Source organism: Trichechus manatus, unplaced genomic scaffold, assembly GCF_000243295.1.
Source record: "Trichechus manatus latirostris isolate Lorelei unplaced genomic scaffold, TriManLat1.0 scaffold00005, whole genome shotgun sequence".
In the NCBI taxonomy this organism is placed as follows: domain Eukaryota; kingdom Metazoa; phylum Chordata; class Mammalia; order Sirenia; family Trichechidae; genus Trichechus; species Trichechus manatus.
Window position 1 is genome coordinate 6430159 of NW_004443941.1, and position 16802 is coordinate 6446960.

Below are 16802 nucleotides of genomic sequence, written 5' to 3' on the forward strand. Positions count from 1 at the left end.
TATAATTTTTTCAAAATGAATGTAACTATTTTTTTCCATTTAAAAAATAATACGTACTCTTTAAAAAGTGCAACCAACACAGTAAATATTTTTTCCGAGCCTTTAATCTTATTTTTGGTGGATCTGTTGTGAAGTTTGTTGTTTTGTTTCTGCTTTACAAATATTTTATTTTTATGTAGCCAAATGCTTCAGTTTTTTTTTTTTCCCCCTGGCTCTGAAGACATGTTTGGGCCTTGTCTACCCAAGATTACAAAAATATCCACACGTATTTTTTACATTTAAATTTTTTCTATTTTTTTTTAGGTGTGAAAATTCGGTTTAGGTTTTTGGGGAGTTTTTTGTTTGTTTTTTCCCCAAATGACTAAGCAGTTGCCGCTAGTACTAGTTATTAAGTATTTTGTCTTTTTCTTCATTTAATTAAAATGCAAAATGGTATAGTTACATGGCCATCGCTTTTGAGGAGTGTGTTTACTTTTCTGAATATTTGAATTCACTGTTAGTGTTCATTAAAATTTGTGTTCTGTGTCATGTAATAGATAGCAAACAGGTTAGCAAATAAAAGTTATTAGTAAATAAGGTATATTTTCATTCTTTTATGGAATGTGCATTATTAAATAGTTTATTATTTTTAAATGTTTCAGTGTTGTTTTTAATAGAAATTTTTTCATGTTTCCAAATATTGTTATGCTAACATTTATTTTGTGCTTAAAACAGACTTGCTGTGGAAAGACTGTATGCAGTTTTTACAGATTATGAACATGATAAAGTAGGTATAACTGAATTCAGTCTTACATAATTGTTCGGGGAATTCTGTTTTGTCATCTCTCACATAATTTTGTTTGTGAACATTAGGTCTGTTTTTATGAAATATCTCTAAACAGAAAGCTAAAAAAAACCTAGTCCTTGCTTCTCCATTCTCCCTGTGTTAATAGAAATTTTAGGGAAATAGGCAAACATATTTCAATGAATTATACAAGTAAAATTGCTTCTAAATCAGTTAGTGGTTCTAATCTTTTAAAGAATACTACATTAGAGAAATCTGAGCGGTCTTATGATGTGTGAATTGTATAATAACTAAAAAATAGAAACGTTCAAGCCTGTCATATGTGTAACAACTTAACACAAGCTTTCTTCTAGATTTCCAGAGATGAAGCTGTTAACAAGATCAGGTTAGATACTGAGGAACAACTAAGAGGTGAATTTTATTTTTTTTTAATTAAACAAATATGGATTTAAAGAAAATAAGAGATTGTTTTATTTCGGTTGTGAGACCTTGACAAAATCATTTGCTTCTCCTTGCTCCTCTTTCTCGTTGCTTTTCAATTTTGTCTTCAGTAAACTTGTAATAGTGATACATCACAGACTTACTGTTAAATTAATTGATAAGAACATGCTTAGCACCGCACCTGACATAGTGAGCACCTAGTAAGTGTTAGTTGAATGTGAAATGTGCCTAATCTTTTCTGGATCAGACACTTACATTCTAAGGTGGGTGTTCTTGCATCCTGTCATTTGAAAACCCTGAAGATAATCTTTACGTTTCCAGAGTTCTTGATCTCTAAAACTGCAGATTTATGGGAATTAAATGAGTAAATCATTTATATCCATACCTGGCACATACTAAATGTGCAATAAATATTAATTGGTGCTATTGTTATTATTAACATGATGTGGAATTATAAAGTAGAGATTTTTAGAGAATTTATCTCTCTGTAGAAGTTATTCAGTAAGGTTTTCATTGGCTGAATTTTGGAAGTAGATTGCCAGGCCTTTCTTTTCATCTGTGTTAGTCTGGTGGCATAGCTTCCAGCATCATAGCAACATGCAAGCCACCACAGTTCAACAAATCAGCAGATGGGTGGAATTCCAGAACACTTCATTGTGCTCATGCAGAACCTGTACATTGATCAAGTGGCAGTTGTTTAAACACAACAAGGGGATATTGCATAGTTCATAACTGGAAGAGGTATGCAGTCAAGTTTATACCTTTTCACCTTACTTATTCAACCTGTATACTGAACAAAGAATTCGGGAAGTTGGACTATATGAAGAAGAACGGGGCATCAGGATTAAAGGAATACTCGTTAACAACCTGCCATATGCAGATAACACAACCTTGCTGGCCAAAAAGCAAAGAGGACTTGAAGCACGCATTGATGAAGATCGAAGACTATAGCCTTCAGTATGGATTACAACTGAACGGAAGAAAGTGAAAATTCTCACAACTGGAGTGACCAACCGTGGCATGATAAATGGTGAGGAGATTTGTCAGCAATATCATTCTGTCACTCTGTTTGGATCAACAGTCAGCACCCACGGAAACGATGCATTGCATTGGACAAATCTGCCGCGAAAGACTTCTTTAAAGTTTCAAAAAGCAAAGATGTCACTTTGAAGACTAAGGTGCGCCTGACCCAAGCTATGGTCTTTTAGGTCACCTCATACGCGTGCAAAAGCTGGACAACAAAGATGAAAGAAGAAGAATTGATGCATTAAATATGGTATTGGCAATGAATATTGAATATACTGTGGATGGCCAGAAGAAGAAATCAGCCCTAGAGGAGATACAACCAGAGTGTTCCTTAGAAGTGGGGATGGCAAGACTTTGCTTGCTTCTTTGGACACATCATTAAGAAAGACCAATTGCTGGAAAAGAACATCCTGTTTGGTAAAATAGAGGGTCAGCGAAAATGAGAGAAACCCTCAGTGAGATGGACGGATGCAGTAGCCACGACAGTGGGCTCAACCGTCCGTGTGATCTTGAGGATGACACAGGATTGGGCAGCATCTCATTCTGTCCTACATCAACTCACCACTAACCGGAGTCAACTAAACAGCAGCCTACACTGACTAGAAATTATCACGCCAAGGATGTTCTATGATGCCAATCTCACAGAAACTGAATACGAACCAAATCTGACATACAGATCTTATAAATTTTTTTTTTACAAGTAGATACACCCTCACGTGAGTATTTTTCTTATTTTAAAATTAAAGACTCTGCTGTTAGCATGATTTTTCTTTGTATTTGGTGTTAAGGCTTTTATCTGTAACTACCATTAGAAAAGTTAGTCTTACTACATTTCATCCTGTGTATTAAGAATGAGAAGTTTTAAATAACACATGTTGCCTTATTTAAAAAGAAACGTGATTTTGTATTTGTATTATATATAGTAGAATATATTCACGACTCTCTGGGTTGAGAGAGTAGTATTGTAAATGTTCTGATACTAATTATTTTCCAAATGCAACTTAAAGCATTGAAGTTTATATTAAAGTGTAGTATTCAAAATTATTCTCCTGACGAAAGTAAAGATCCCTGGGTGGTGTAAATGGTTTGCACTCAGCTACTAACTGAAAGGTTGGTGGTTCAAACCCACTTAGCAACACCACAGAAGACAGGCCTCGCAACCTGCTTCCATAAAGATAACGGTCAAGAAACCGCATCGAGCTCAGTCTACCCAGTAACACGTGGGATCGTCATGAGTCAGAATTGACTCTATGGCAATGAGTTTGGTGTTGGGTTTTTTTGGACGAAGATAAAGCACTTAATATATCTTTCTCTGTGGCCATTGCTTATGTTCTGGTTACTTTAAATTTATGGTTAATACACTAAACACTTAAGAGAACCGTACTTAAAATTTGCCATAAATTAATCAAAAAGTGAATAGCTTCATGTTTTAAAGCATAAGCTTGAGACAGACAAATCTCAGACGTTGCCGCTGTACAGGTCACAGACGTATCGGTTATTCCAGTTTTTTAAGCCTCAGTTTTTTGGTTTTTTTTTTTCCTTTTGTAGAATAGAATTAATAGAATAGAATAATAATAGAATTGACCTCATAAGTTATTATGAAGATTAAAAGTGTTCAAACATGTGAAGTGCCTGGCTCATAAAAGCACTTGATAAATATTAGCTAAAAATGTTGAGGGTTTTGTAATATATAAAGAAAATTGTTCCATGTTCGCAGATAAAGATAAAAGTTCCTAATGCAAGAGAATAAAGGTGACTACTCTTAAAACCGTCAGGCTTTTCATAGTATGGTTGCCTGGATTTTTCAGGTAGCTATACAATAGGGAGCTAATTTCAAAGACTCTTAATTCTGGTAGAAAGCAAACGAGTTCCTAGTGCCAGTACATTTGAGGTACTTACACTTGATGCATCTCCCCTGCCTGAGAACATTTGGTTGGTCTGCTTTGTTTGCGTGAGGACCAAGTGCTCAGAGTCTGCTCCCTTGGTTTACTCCCGTTAATTTGATGCTAGGAACTTAAGAGAAACGCTATCTTCCAAAAAGAGAAAACCTTTGTTTTGGTTTGTTTTTCTTCTATAGAAAAATTTCCAGAGGCCGATCCATATGAAATAATAGAGTCCTTCAATGTTGTTTCAAAGGAGGCCTTCAGAAGTATTATTTTGAATGAATACAAAAGGTAAACTTATCCTTTTTGGATGGAATTGAAGCAGGAGCTGTCTCAGTAAGGTGCACTGAAGTGCAGTTTGCCCAGAGTAAGGAAATGTTTCTTTAAGTGAATAGTAAAGAATTCTGATATTTATTTTATAAATGGGCATGTATTAAACAATATGTGGACTGTGTGGATGTGTCTGTCTGTCTGTCTGTCTGTCTGTCTGTCTGTCTGACTTGTCTGTAGAGTGGTGGTTCACAGGCCTAGCTGTACATCTGAATTACCTGTGGTGCTTATTCATGCAGATGCATGGGTCACATCCCTGAGATTCTGATTAAGCGGTTCTTAGGCTAGGGCTCAGGAATTTATCACTTTTTTAAAGTTCTACAAGTTTTCTATCAGTTGAGAACTTCCTGGTAGGGATAAAAAGATAATATGTGATTTTTCTGATTTCCAACACTGCTTTACATACTTATTTCCTTTATTACTGTAGGTGTGATGGTCGGGATTTGACTTCACTTAGGAATATCAGTTGTGAGGTAGATATGTTTAAAACGCTTCATGGATCAGCATTATTTCAAAGGGGACAGACACAGGTAATACATGTAAAAAGCTACAATTATTTGCAGATCCTTTCGTTAGATCTAAAATCGTATTACGTAATATAGCTTCTATAGGTTTTATCATGTGAAATGTATTATCTACTCAGATTAATATCTGGAAATTCAAAAAATATTTTTAGCAGCTTAATTGAGATATAATTGCCATAAAATACTCTGCACGTATTTGAAGTATATGATCTGGTAAGTTTTGTCCCACCTGTAACTGGGAAACTATCGCCAAAATCAAGATGATGAACATCTCAGGCACCCTCTGTGATCCCTTCCTCCTGCCCCCGTCTCTCATCCTCAGGCAACCACCCATCTGCTTTTGTCACTGTAGATTAGTTTGTATTTTCTAGAATTATCTGGTATTTTTTATTGTATTTTTCTTTTACTCTCAGGCACCCAACATTGAGTCACCCATACTCCTCACTGTACGGTCACTTTTGGTCTTTGCGAAGCCCTTGTGTTTGTTTGCTTATTTTAGTCTGTGTCTCAGTCCTGTCCCCTTTGCTTGCATAGGCACCCACTCTTGTATTTGACATACCCAGTTCAGCTTCTGTTGCTTATTTACATACACGCCTATCCATTGTTTTGTGTATGGAATTATGCTTTTTACCTCTTTCTTTTTCTTACACTAATCACTACTGTAATCACTCATTTTTGCCAGTCCAGTAGATACAAAGTAGAGATATCTCATTGCTTTAGTTTCTATTTCCCTGATTACTACAGAGGCTGAATGTCTGTAAATACCCACGACTCAGCAGTTGCTGTATAAACCATCCCCTGGGGCACTGCACCCCCAGGGGCACGCTTTTCGCATAGATGCTGTCCCCTGGAGTTGTGCAATGTGGTGGCCCTGATGCAGGTTTTCTCTTGGGTGAATTGCCTGCCTGCTCACATCCCTGTTGCCTTTGTTTTTAATTTAATATGGTTGTGATGGATTGAATTGTGTCCCCTAGAAATAGGTGTCAGGTTGGCTAGGCCATGATTCTCCGTACTGTGGTTGCCCTTCCATTTAGTGATCTGATATAATTATCCTCCATCTTGTGATGTGTTGTAAATCCTAACCTCTATATGTTAATGAGGCAGGATCAGTGTGGGATGTGTCTTGTGTCACACCCTTACTCAAGTCACACCCTTGCATGAGTCACACCTTTTATCTTACGAAAGATAAAAAGAGAGAGAAGCAAGCAGAGAGAAGAGGGACCTTACTACCACCAAGAAAGAAGAGCTGGCAGTGGAGTGTGTCTTTTAGACCCAGAGTCTCTGTGTTGAGAACCTCCTAGACCGAGGGGAAGATTGAAGCCAAGACATATGGAGATCTCCAAGGAGTGCTGGGCCCACAGATGTTGAAAGGAGACAAGGACCTTCCCCCAGAGCCCTTAACTGTGAGAGAATACATTTCTGTTTGTTAAAGCCATCCACTTGGTATTTCTGTTATAGCAGCACTAGATAGCTAAGACAGGATTTGGTACCAGAAGAGTGGGGTACTGCTCTCACGAATACCTAAAATGTGGTAGCATTTTGGACTTGGGCAATGGGTAGAGGCTGGAAGAGTTTTAAGGTGCCTAATAAAGTCTGGATTGCCTTGAAGAGACTGTTTGGTAGAATTATGGACATCAAAGGCAATTCTGGTGAGGGCTCAGAAGGAACTGAGGAGAGCTATAGAGAAGGTCTCTACTGTCTTAGAGAATACATATGGTGCCAGCAACAGAATGTGGCTAGAGATATGGATGTTAAATGTGCTTCTGGTGAGGCTTTAAAAGAAACTGATGAACATGTGATTGGATGATGGAGGAAGGGCGATGCTTTTCATAAAGTGACAGAGAACTTGTCTGAATTATGTTCCCCATGTTTGGTGGAAGGTAGAACTTGTAACTGATGAATTTGGCTATCTGGCTAAGGAGATTTCTAAGCAAGATCTTAAAGAGGCTGCATGATTTCTCCTTGCCATTTAAAGTAAAATGCAAGAGGAGAACGATGGACTTAAAAATGAACTGTGCAAAATGAAAACAGAACTTACAGATTTGGAAATTTCTGTTGTACATAGTAAGGACACGTGTCCTAGAGTGTTCACCAAGCGCATGGCTACACAATCTTTTGTTAAAGAAATTAAGCCTGTGACTGATAGATCTAACCAACTACCACAGCAGAAAACCCATCAGCTTTCACTGAAAGGGACAGAGAAAGAACAAAAGAAAAGAAAGCTTTCTGCCTCTTGGAATTCTACAAGCGGAAAACAGGCCATAAGAGCTACATGTGTTGTCCCCCAAGAAAAGAAAAATACCATCCTGGAGCAGCTCGGAAATCAGCAGAACCGTGGGAAGGAACATGGGAAGCAGGGCCTTCTTTTCGAACGGTGGGACCACAGCCTCCTAAGTTTCAGAGTCGGATCTTCATCAGCTCGGTTCTAGAGTGTGGTGCTGCCATTAAGGTGTGCCGGGGGATGGGGCCACTGCCCAAAGCTGAGGGGATGGGGCTGCTATGCCCAAGGGGCAGAAGAATGGGGCCAATGGGGAGGGGTCGCCACTCAGATGGACTGGGAGAATGGGGCCTCCCAAAGCTGAGGGAGTAGAGTTGCTGTCTACCTTTTATCTTACAAGAGATAAAACGAGAGAGAAGCAAGCAGAGAGGAGAAGGACTTCACTACCACCGAGAAAGAGGAGCTGGGAGCACAGCATGTCCTTTGGTCCCGAAGTCCCTGAGCTGAGAACCTCCTAGACCCGGGGGAAGATTGATCTCCAAGGACCGCTGGGGCCACAGATGTTGAAAAGAGACAAGGACCTTCCCCTAGAACCCACAAAGAGGGAAAGCCTTCCCTGGGAGCTGGTGCCCTGAATTTGGACTTCTGTCCTCCTAAACTGTGAGAGAATAAATTTCTGTTTGTTAAAGCCACCCGTGTGTGGTATTTGTTACAGCAGCACTAGATAACTAAGACAGTGGTTTACTGTGGTTGTCCTGCTGTTTTGTAGTAATTTCTTATGTGCTTTAAATATTAATCCTTTTTTAGAAGCAAACCAGACTGTATATATTTTCTCCCTCTCTGCCATCTGTCTTTTAGCTTTGCGTATGGCAGTCTACTGTATGTCTAGAGTGCACCTGAAATCTTCAGTTTTGATGTAGTCATCCGTTCCTTTTTCACTTTTATGGTTTGTGCTTTTACAGTCATATTTAAGAAATCCTTCCTACCCCAGAATCACAACGTGATGCACCTCCTATTCCCTTCTATAGCCTTAAGGGTTTAGCTGTCTTATTTAGATCGTTAACCTATCTTAGAGTTCATGCCTCTATAGTGAGCCAAGTTTACAATAATATTTGGTAATAATCCATTTTTTCCCGTTGATTTGTAATGTCATCTCTATTATATTCAAAGTTTATAAATGTATTTCTGAACTCTATTCTCTTTCATCGTTCTGTGAGTTTTCTGGGCTGATATGAAACGGACTTAATTACGGTTTTAGAGTATGTCTTAATACCAAAGAGGGCAATTCCACCCTCTCTTCCCCGTCCTCCCCAAAAAATTGCTTTAGCTATTCATGTACATTTGTTTCTTTATATAAATTTTAGAATTATATCAAGTTCTAAAAAATCCTTTTAGGATTTAGATTGTTACTATATTGAATTTATGGATTAATTTGAGAAAGAATCGATATTTTTCCCATTTAAGTCAGACTTTACAATGAATATAGGCGCCCTGGTGGCACAGTGGTTAAGTGCTCAGGCTGCTAACCAAAAAGGTCAGCAGTTCGAATCCACCAGCTGCTCCTCGGAAACGCTATGGGGCAGTTCTACTCTGTCCTGTAGGGTCCCTATGAGTTGGAATTGACTTGACGGTTTGGTTTACAATAAATATAAGCTATCTCATGATTAATTTGTTTTTTCTTTGTGTTGTTTTTTATTCTATATAGTAAAGTTTAAAAGTATCTCCATAAAGATATTCTGCAAACCATTTTTTTTTTTAATCCATTCTAACAGTCTCTACCCTTTAACTGGAGTGTTAAAGTCCATTAATCTGTATTTTAATTAATGATATGTTTGAGTTTAGGTCTGTCATTTTTATTTGTTTTTGTTTGACCCCTGTTTTTTCTCTGTTCCTCCTTCTGCCTTCTTTTTGGATTAATTGAATATTTTGTATAATTCCATTTTCTTCTTTAGCTTCTTTTTTTAAAAATATTTTATTTTTTGTTATAGTTGTTGAGAATATATACGGCAGAAGGTACACCAGTTCAGCAATTTCTACATGTACAGTTCATTGACATTGATTACATTCTTTAAGTGTTGCAACCATTCTCACCTTCCTTTTCCTAACTGTTCCTCCCCTGTTAACATAAACTCACTGCCCCCTACATTTCCTATCTAATCTTTCAAGTTGCTGTTGTCAGTTTGATCCTATGTTCTTAAAAGAGCACAGTGCTGAAGGCAGACATTCTTTACTAGTTAAGCTAAACAAATGGTTGATTTTAAGAAGACTTCAGGGGATATTTTTGGTTTGAGGTTTAGAGATTATCTCAGGGCAATAGTTTCAGGGGTTCATCCAGACTCCATGGCTCCAGAAAGACTGGATTTCATAGGAGTTTGAAATTCTGTTCTGCAATTTCTCCCTTTTGATCAGGATTCTTCTACAGACTCTTTTATCAAAACATTCAGTAATGGTAGCTGGGCACCATCCAGTTCTTCTGGTCTCATGGCAAAGGGAGGCAGTTGTTCATGGAGGCAATTGCCACACATTCCATATTTTTCCTCCTATTCCTCACTCCTTCCTTTGTTGCTCCAGGTGAGTAGAGACCAATTGTTGTACCTTGGATGGCCACTGGCAAGCTTTTAAGACCCCAGGCACTATGCCACAAACTAGGAGATAGAACAGATGCACTAAACACAACATCAGGCCGATTAACCCGGATGTCTCCTGAAATACGACCCCAAACCTCCAAACCAAGAAACCAAATCTTTAGCTTCTTGAAATGAACATTATTAACGCAATCACTTTCAACCCTTTAAAATCTTCTAATGAATGTATTTAATAAGTTTCATTTCAAGTACTATTTTAGGTGTTTCCCACAAATTTTGATATGAAAGATTTATCGTTCAGTTCAAAGTATTTCTTAATTTTCTTTTTATTTCCTCTTTAATTCAAGTTATTATTTGGTAGATGTTTAGTTCAGTTTAGTTTTAGTTTCTAGACCAGGAAACATTTGATAGTATCTGGAGACATTTTTGGTTGTCACGTGTTGGGGAGGGGGAAGGGATACTACTGGCATCTAATGGGTAGAGGGTCAGGGATGTTACTAAACATCCGACAACACCAGCTTCCCACACCAATGAATTAGCTGGGCCTAAACATCAATAGGGGCAAGGTTGGGAAGCCCCGTTCTAGATATACTAGGTTTAAAATAAACTTTTTTAAGAAAAGTTTAAAATATACAAAAGTAGAAATAAAAATATAATGAACCCCCTTGTGTGAGTTACCCAAATTCAACAATTATGAACTCAAGGCAAATCTTATTTTGAAGCAAATCTGAGGCATCATTTCATTCTATCCATAAATATTTCAGGGATTAAAAAATATTAAAACAACATCATTAACACACCGAAAATAATAATCATTTCCTAGTATCCTCAAGTCTCAATGTTCTCATTTACACAAAGATTCAGTAATTTTTTTTTAACGTGGTTTCGTGGTTTGTTTGAATTAGGATCCAAAAAAGGTTCATACGTTGCAATTGTGTGATATATGTCTTAAGTCTCTTTTAATGTATGGATTACCCCTCTCCTCATCTCTTTTTTTCTTCCCTCATAGTTTGTTAGAGAAACCACATTAATTGTCTTGCAAGGTTTTCTATTAACCTCATTTTGCTGATTGCATCCTTGTAGTATCATTTAACATATGACTTGGTTCCGCCTGCATTCCTAGTAAACTGATAGTTCGATCTAGAGACTTGACCTTTGGAATTTGATTTTCTTGCAAGACTACTTCCTAGATGGTAGTGTTTATGCCCATCAGAGGCACATAATGTCTGGATTTTTCTCTGACTTTTGATGTTTGTAGCCACTGAAGCTTATTGTCTGAATCATATGGGATTTTTGACTATCCTTTGTTACTTGTTTCTAATTTAATGACCTCCTGGTCAGAAAACATAGTCTGTGTGGTATTGAACCTTGGCATTATTGAGGCTTCCTTTATGGTCAGTTTTTATAAATGTTCCATCTGTATATGCAAGAAAAGAATGTATCTAATTTTGTTGGGTAAAGTTCAGTATATATTTACAGGTTGAATGTATTGTTGTTCAGATTTTCTGTGTTTTTAATTTAGTCTTCTTGAGTTCTCAGTATCTATGAGAAATGTATTAATATCTCCAAATACCGTTGATTCCTTTAATTATGCTGTCAGTTGTCACTTTATAATTTTGAGTCTATATTGTCAGGTCCATGTATGTTTGCTTGTTCATTTATTTCACAAGTATTTATTCAGTGCTAACCATAACTAGTAAGAGCCCTGGTGGTGCAGTGGTTAAAATGATCGACTGCTAACCGAAAGGTCAGTGGTCGAAACCACCAGCGGCTCCATGGGAGAAAGATGTGGCATCTGCTTCTGTGGAGGTTTACAGCCCTGGAGACCCTGTGGGATTGCCATGAGTCAGAGTCGACACAGGGGCAGTGGTTTGGCTAACTGTACTAGTTAGTGCCAGTCACTGTTCTGGGCAATTTCAAAAAACAAGGCTACAACTGGGAATATTACACAGTTACCTTGATGACGTGGTTGCCATCGCAGCATTTCTTCAAAGATTCACAAGCAAATTAAGTGTTGCTTTCAGGTTATTGTAAACGAACCTTCAAATTTACATAATTTCATAAAACATTTCTAATTTGGGGGGCACTCCAGTTACTTTAATTCTGAGTGAGGTCCTGGAGGGAGCGACCAAGTCTCATGCATTGGCCCTCCTCCCCCAGCACTTCTAGTGCAGGGCTTTACGTACATAGTCTGTACGATGCTGAACATTCAGATTATTGAGGTTTACATGTAACTTGAATATTTATAGAGTGAATAAAGGTTTGGTGTATTAAGTACACTGGTAAGCTTTGTATAAAAGGTGCTTATCCCCTGCTTTTTAAGAGCTAATTGGGTTCTTCAAATACATTTTTTCATCTTTGTTGTAAGTATATTAAAGCCTGAGAACTTTCTTTTTTCTCTTTTAGGTGCTTTGTACTGTCACGTTTGATTCCTTAGAATCCAGTATTAAATCTGATAGAATTATAACAGCTATAAAGTAAGTTTATGTTTTTAAGCTATGACATTCCAACATATAACTTAAGTTCACGCAGCGTATTCTTACTGTTACTCTTTTTAACCTATACCTCTGTACTTCATTTTTCTGTTTACATCATAGTGATTTTAAGTGACCCTCAAGTTTTTTTGTGCTGTATTGTCTCCTAGCTCGTTGGTTTATGAACAAATACTGATAAATCATTAAATTTCTTAATGTGGGTACATTTAGTTTATTCTCTATCTCTAAAACCATTTCTCAGGACAGATTTCCTGAGTAATCTTGAACGGGTACATTTCACTTTCTAAATGAAAGAGTAAATAAATCGTGGCAAGAGTCCCAGTTGCTGAAAAGAATCTGGAGGCTGTTAAAAAATGTAAAAACCTTGTCTAATCACCAGCCACATCTGATTTTGCATTCTAGAATACTTGACTCCCTTCCCTGTCTAAAAAAAGAGCCATAAAATCATGTTGATCAGCTTTGGATGATGAAGATCGACATTGCAGTCCCCCCACATTAGTGCCTCCGAGTCCCGGGACTCACAGCCACAATGACTCTCTTCCTTAGTGTCTTACAGGGCTGCTTCCCTTCCCTGATTAAGGGTCCCAGAAGACCAGAGGACTCTGCCTCTCTCTTTCTGCTGCCCAGCTGATGAGGATCATCCCCAGGGTCTTCAGGATAGATCACTAATTTTTTTCATATGTCTGATAAAACTGACAGTACAGCTGTGTATAAAGCTGGAATTCTCATCCTAATCACAACCCTTTGGGGAGCTCTTATACTTCGTCTGTATTTTATATTCCCTTCTGGGCCAAAACTTGGTTGTCCCACCCTTCTCCACTTTGGCCTCTTTCTCTTCTAGGGAAGGCAACACAGTTTACTAAGAAAGAGCACTGGGCTTGGCCAGGGCACCTCTCTGTTCTAGTCTTGGGTCTGTCTCTAACCATGGAAGTCAGGGCTCACACCACTCAGCCATCGTGGCCTTTGGTTTCCTTTTCTTATGAAATGCAGGTACTGGACCACATGATCCCTGTCTGCCTCTCTACCCCCAAAGTCTATGATTCCTTTAATCTTCTGGAGGAGATTTGGTGTTTCGATGTCTTTTCCCAGGTCTGCAGTTCGTGGTTGTGCAGACTCTGCCCTGGCTCAGAGCTGCTGATTCTTCTGCACAGGGAGGTGCCCTTTTGTAATTCCACCAAAAGGGGGCGCTATTGCTGCTAAGGCCTTGCGTGCCCGTCTTTTCCTCAGCTGTCGATAAATCTGGTTTTCTCCTGCCAAAAATAAGACTTTCTCATCCTTATTTTTCCTCATTGTTCTAGATAGAGTCACAACTGTTCTCCTTTCAAACCCTGAAAAGACGTTTGCCTGTCAGATCCTCTGACTGCCCTCAGCGGTATCACTTCAGTTACTGGTCCTTATTTCACACGTTGACTAGAAGAAAGGTCGTAACTCTGAGATGTGACTAATGTGGCACAACATTGAGGACTCTCTCAGTAGTTATTAATGCCTACAAATGTCTGCTGTCTTCATAGTCAAATCTAGATATTTAAGTGCTTGTATTTGAAGCAAAATTGTTTCTCTAAATCAGTGCAGAATTCATACATAAACTCCAGAAGGAAATAACATCTCTGGCGTTCATCTTCCGAATACGCCCAGTTTCCCTTTCAAACCAACTCTCATTAATAACCAGTGGTGTTTTTTTCAATTTCCTTAAGATTTTTTTGTTTATTGAAATACATTTGTTTGCATCTATATACTGTGGTTAATGTTATGCTTTTCATTTATAGTGGAATAAAAGACAAAAACTTCATGCTGCACTATGAGGTAAGGTGAATTTTTCCCAACGTTTTATTATGAGAAAGCAAAGTTGAAAGAAATTTACAGTGAACACTCCTGTGCCCACTGCCTACATTCCACCATCAACCTTGTAGCTGTTAACTTTTCGTCTTCACTTCCCTGGATTCTTAGCGTGCATCCCTAGTTACTATACTTTAGTCCTGTCCATTTTTTAAAATTTGGTATTTTTTTAAAGTCTGTTTAAATTTATAGGTTTCACCCCATCACATTCTTACCTGTTGAAGCCCCAGAGCCGTGTGACCCGCAGTGCTCCCCACACTCTGGGTGCTGCTGTGTGCACACTCATGGCGCACTTCACCATACCCTCCCCCCGTCCTCTCTGGTGCCTGCCAACTGGCTGCTGGATCCAGAGGCTTGATCAGAGTCACGTTCCATTTCTCCTCTGGTTGTCTTTTTGCTAAAGAAACTCAAATACCAGATTTTTATGGGGAATCTTCCAATTTTTAAATGATTGCAACTAATTCATATTTCCTTAAAACAACATATTGGTCCCATTTGCAAACTCTGGCTAAAATTTTTTTTTTTCCTACATTAAATAACTCCATTGTTAAAAGCTGAAAATAGACACACCCTATGGAAAAGATCTGCATTTCCTTAGTATGCATTTTTAAAAACATGTATGTGTTTTTTATTAAAAAACCTAATATTGTATTAATACCGCAAACATTATGGAAATCTATGGCGTAATTCCCTGTAATCATCTGCTTCCCACTTGCTGAGTCACAGACACCCTAGAAATAGCTACTTTTAGCAATTTGATGTATATTTTAGATGTCCACACATTTTCTGTAGATATGTTAGTGTGTACGATTTTTTTTTTTTTTTAACAAAAATGGGATTGTACTATTTTGTAATTTGTTTTATTGTTTTATTATGACATTAGGGGCATCTTCCCATCTCACTTATGTGTGTTTTCTTTTTTTAAGTTTCCACCTTATGCAACTAACGAAATTGGCAAAGTTACTGGTGTAAATAGACGAGAACTTGGGCATGGTGAGTACAGATCTGTGTGCTCAATCTAGTGTCTGACAGAGACTTAGTGCATTTTTTGCTCATTGTTTTCTGTTCCAATTTAGGTGCTCTTGCCGAGAAAGCTTTGTATCCTGTTATTCCCAGGGATTTTCCTTTCACCATAAGAGTCACATCTGAAGTCCTAGAGTCAAATGGTATTGGCAGATTTTTTTTTTTCCTAGTGGGAAATACCCGATTCTTTGTTATCTTCCTAACTTTTCAAAAGTATACATTATGTTTATTCTTCCAGGGCTCAAGCCTATTTTAAGAGAAACTGTTAGTTAATCAGGGCACCGACCTGAGTCTCTGTTATTAGTTAATGAGCTGTTTTGAAAGCAGTGATTTCTCTTCATGTATGACTAATAGAATCTAATTTTGGCTCTTTGTTTGTTTGTACAAACAAACCCCAGAGAAGGGCTGTCCTGTGTGAGGAGGGGCCAAAGCAGAGGAGCCTGTGAGGGGACGCCTGTCCCATATCACAAGTGACTACAGAGGGAGGCGGGTCTGAAACATCCCATTTAACTCACACATCAGTCCACGAGTCAACACAAAATAGTCACCGAAGGCAGGAAGGGCACAGTTATTCTCAAGGGTCTAGCAGACATAAAAAGGTCAGATGGTCACAGATTTGCAGGAAGAAACGCCAAGGGAAGCTCAGAATTTAAACTAAAGGCTTTAATATTCTCGACCGGGTATGACTAGGCTAATGTGCTTATGGCCCAGTGAGAGAGCCGGAGCCCTGTATCTTCAACCGTCGTCTGATTCAGGTAACAACAGAATCAAAATTTCTGCCACAGTGCTATTTAACAGAACTTCCTGTGATGATGGAAATATTCTGTGCCTGTGTTTTCCAGTACGGTAACCAGTGTGGCTAGTGCAATGGAGGAACGGAGTTTTTTATTGTCATTAATTTAAATGAAAGGAACCAGATGAATTGGACCATGCAGCTCTATAGTTTGTGGTTCAGGCCTTACGTGTTTCTATAAAACAAGGAAGAAAACAATATTGAATAGCTAATAGTAACCATATTCTACATTTAAAAAAAAAAATCAGTCTCTTGTAAAGCTACTGTTTCTCTCTCGTAGGGTCGTCTTCCATGGCATCTGCCTGTGGCGGAAGTTTGGCGTTGATGGATGCAGGTAAAAGGATTGTGTCTCAGATCTGCTAGCTAACACTTTATACAAACCTGATTAGACACAACATAAGATTTCTTTAAAATTAGATTTTAGTAGGCTCGGAAAAGTCAAGTTACCGAACCAAACTAGAGGCAAGAAAGTCGCAAGGTGGAGCTTCAACTATTCACACATCTGCTGGATATGGCTGGCTAAAATCAATATGCTGTGAAAATTATTTTCTTGCTTTGCTGACCCAATAACCTTTCTAACCTTCCAAAAGGTGGAGAGCTCTGGTCTTGGTTTCAGACACCAAGGAAGTTTTATTACTAAGCAGAAGTATGAGGAACCATGAGGGAAAGCAGCTGTGTAATCTTCCCATCAGTTTATGTGAGGCATGAGAAGAATAATGCCGCTCACAAAAGTGTACACAGAACTTTAGGAAGGCACACTACACGTGTTCAGTGTAACACCGCTCACAGAAGTGTACACAGAGCTTTAGGACGGCACACTGCAAGTGTTCAGTGTAACGCCGCTCATGGAAGTGTACACAGAAC

General features: G+C 38.3%; 1 protein-coding gene across 1 annotated transcript in view; it reads left to right on the forward strand.

Annotated features, from left to right (window-relative positions):
- PNPT1 (polyribonucleotide nucleotidyltransferase 1) overlaps positions 1–16802 on the forward strand; it is a 44425-nt gene that overhangs the window by 12560 nt on the left and 15063 nt on the right. Inside the window, 9 exon segments of the mRNA XM_023734515.1 lie at positions 715–766; positions 1138–1195; positions 4329–4425; positions 4892–4994; positions 12198–12268; positions 14053–14089; positions 15049–15115; positions 15199–15288; positions 16219–16272. Of these exon segments, the coding sequence (XP_023590283.1) occupies positions 715–766; positions 1138–1195; positions 4329–4425; positions 4892–4994; positions 12198–12268; positions 14053–14089; positions 15049–15115; positions 15199–15288; positions 16219–16272 (629 nt within the window).